We start from the raw sequence: 3,024 nt of genomic DNA on the forward strand, positions 1-3,024 counted from the left end.
TAATGCATGGTTGTAACAAAAATTAAAAATAAATAGTATAGAAAATGCAAGTGGTCATGAATTTTTTGGAATAAATAAATCAACTTTTGTTTGTTGAAATTAATAATATAAAAACTATTAATGCAATGGGATAGAATAGTGATAGAACTTTTTTAATCGAAAAATCGAATTGGGATCGGAATCGGTAGAAACTTGGAACCGATTTGTGGCATTCAGTTCGGTTTTCGGTTTCTCAAATTCATCATTTTCGATTTTTGTTTTTTCTTGGGTCCAGTCTGATTCGGGCCGATTCCGATTCCGAACATCTTTTAAATAACTCATTTCCTAGTAGAATTGAATCGAACCGGTTAGTAGTATTTAGTCCGGTTCTCAGTTCTCCGTTCACTTCTTAACCAATTTTTGGTTCTTTCGGTTTCGTTGTTCCGGTTCGAACCGGTTCCGGACCGTTTTACATCCCTAGGATGGAACCTAAATTTTAAGTTTAGACGATATTTGAAAAAAGTCGATAAATCATATAGATATTTCCTTTTCCATCTTATACGTGTAACATAAGATTTTTTTCTTACTCTCATTTTCAATTCTTCTAATTGTTGGTATTTGAAAATAAACTCTTTCGATCCTTACAAATTTTTTTAAAGCATCAAGAAATTTAAGATAAATAAAGTGTGAACTCCAAATTTCCACCGGCGCCGTTGGTCAATATATTTCAAAATTACAAATTTTGTTATTTTTCACATGTTTTTGTTACGGTTTGGGATAGGGATGAGCAAAAGGACCGAACCGGCCGGAACCGACCCGGGAACCGGCTTCGGCCAAAATCAAGAACCGAACCGGCCCGGCGGTTCTACCGGTTCTTGCCGTGTCTTCAAATGTTGGAACCGGTCCTCGGAAAATAGCATCATACGGTCCCGGTTTTTGCCGGTTCTACCGATTCCGGTTATATCGGTTCTGTTTCCTACCGGTTCCCGGTTCCAAAAATCCACAAAAATAACGTCTCGGTCCCGGCCCGACCGGTTCCATCGGGTTCCGGTTCCGGTTCCGGCCGGTTCCCCGGTCCATATGCTCATCCCTAGTTTGGGATCTCTCTCAAAATTAAAGAAACTAGTTTGTCATATTGGATTTTTGTACTTTTTTTTTTATTTAAAGTTTTCTTAAATAAAAATTAATGGGATCTCTCTCTCTCTCTCTCTCTCTCTCTCTCTCTCTCTCTCTCTCTCTCCTTTAACACGTTCACGCGCAAATGGACTGCGACAACATAACTTATGTCGTCTCCGCCATCCCTTCAACATGTGCAGACAAAGTTTTTCTTCTTCGTTCCCTGCATTTTGTTTCTCTCTTTTAGACCATTTTATTAGTTTTTAGGGACATAGAACAATTATTAAACTACATTTATTTGTATGTCTCTTTGTATTCTTTGTGTAGGTTATATGTAATTATTGTATGTCTCTTTGTATTCTTTGTGGGGGTTATATGTTATTATCTCCACTATATAATGAGCATAACCCTATGTCTTTTGACAAGGAGATTCATTTACACATGGTATCAAGAGTCAACCCCTCCCTCCCTCTCCCTCATTAAACTTTTGATTCCTCCTCTCCTCTTCTCTTCTTTTCGGTTCTCTTCTTCCCCTCTCACCAGAATTCCCTCACCACTGTCGCCTCATCATGTCAACATCCAACCCCAATGATACCACCCTTCCCATGAACACCATCATTCACCTCATCACAATTTGCCTATCCTCCACTAATTACCTTCTATGGGTGAATCAAATGACCCCACTCCTCTCCTATAAACAACTTCTTGGCCATGTTGACGGCTCTTCTAATGCCCCGTCATCATCTATTGCGGAGTGGCAAGTCGCAGACCAACGTGCCCTCATTTTGCTTCAAGCATCTCTCACCGAAGATGCATTTTCTGCGGTGGTGGGTCTCTCCACCGCCCGTGCTGTTTGGATAGCTCTCGAGTCCGCCTACGGAAACTCTTCTATGGAGCGGGTTCAGAATCTTCATGATCAACTCCGTCTCCTTTCTAAAGGTACCGCTTCTGTTTCGGATTATGGTCGTCGTTTTAAGGCTATTTGTGATCAACTAGCGGTCATTGGTCACGCGATTGATGAATCGGACAAGTGCCATTGGTTTTTATGTCGCTCTTTTGAATCCTTTTTTGTGGCGATTCGTGCGTCCCGTCATGCTCACCTTTTCCGTGATTTCCTTGCCCAAGCTGAGGAGCATGAACTGTTCATTACCTCTCTTCATGGTTCGTCGCCGCCTCCCGTTGCTTTCACTGCCGAGACTCCTCCCGGGCGCACCTCATCGGTTGTTGGGCGAGGTCGTGGGGCTCCTCGTGGTGGCGGAGCTCGCGGTAGTCGTGGCCGTGGGCGTCGTTCCCTTCATTTTCAACTATGTCGTACCAATGGCAAATATGCAAATCAGTGCCCACAACTGTCCTCGTTTGCCTCTTCGGCCCCCGTGAATGACACCGGCTTGCTGAAAGCCTTTCTATCCAAATGTAATGTCAATAATACTCCCGGCCCGGATTGGTATGTTGTTTTTGATGGGTTTTGAGCATTCTAACACTCCTATGGTGTACATGCAACCCTTTAAACCTTGGATCTACGTTTTCTTTATTATACATGTAAATATTCAATATTCCAAGGTTTCATCCTAACTAGCATAATATGGAGCAACTATACTACAAAAGCCTAGTTAGATGACATACCTTTTGATGGAGCTTGTGGTCTTGAACCTTTAAGAGCTTAACCTCAATAACGCAGAGGAAGCCTCAAGTGGAATCACAAATCACTAAAAACAACTTGGAAAACTTGAGAGAATAGAAAGCACTTCTAGAAATCGGCCAACTCTTGTATCCTCACACACTAGTGTCATTTCATGTGCCAAAGACCTCTTTATATAGTATGGAGGATTAGGGTTTCATCCATGTAAACCCTAATACCCATGACCTTTCATTTCCATAGGATCCATGGGTTAAAAACTCCATGGACTATCCATGCAAGCTTAGCCCAAC

General features: G+C 41.9%; 1 protein-coding gene across 1 annotated transcript; it reads left to right on the plus strand.

Moving 5' to 3' along the window:
• Positions 1 to 1,769: 1,769 nt before the first annotated feature.
• LOC145105098 (uncharacterized) lies at positions 1,770 to 2,564 on the plus strand. The gene has a single exon (XM_079042235.1). The coding sequence runs from the start codon at positions 1,770 to 1,772 to the stop codon at positions 2,562 to 2,564; it is 795 nt and encodes a 264-aa protein (XP_078898361.1).
• The last annotated feature ends 460 nt before the right edge of the window (positions 2,565 to 3,024 follow it).

Source organism: Lactuca virosa, chromosome 4, assembly GCF_052849685.1.
Source record: "Lactuca virosa cultivar CGN04683 chromosome 4, Lactuca_virosa_CGN04683_v6, whole genome shotgun sequence".
Lineage (NCBI taxonomy): Eukaryota > Viridiplantae > Streptophyta > Magnoliopsida > Asterales > Asteraceae > Lactuca > Lactuca virosa.

What these genes read in the sequence shown, in the direction of transcription:
- LOC145105098 (XM_079042235.1), top strand. Translation starts at nt 1,770, where the DNA reads ATGACCCCACTCCTCTCCTATAAACAACTTCTTGGCCATGTTGACGGC.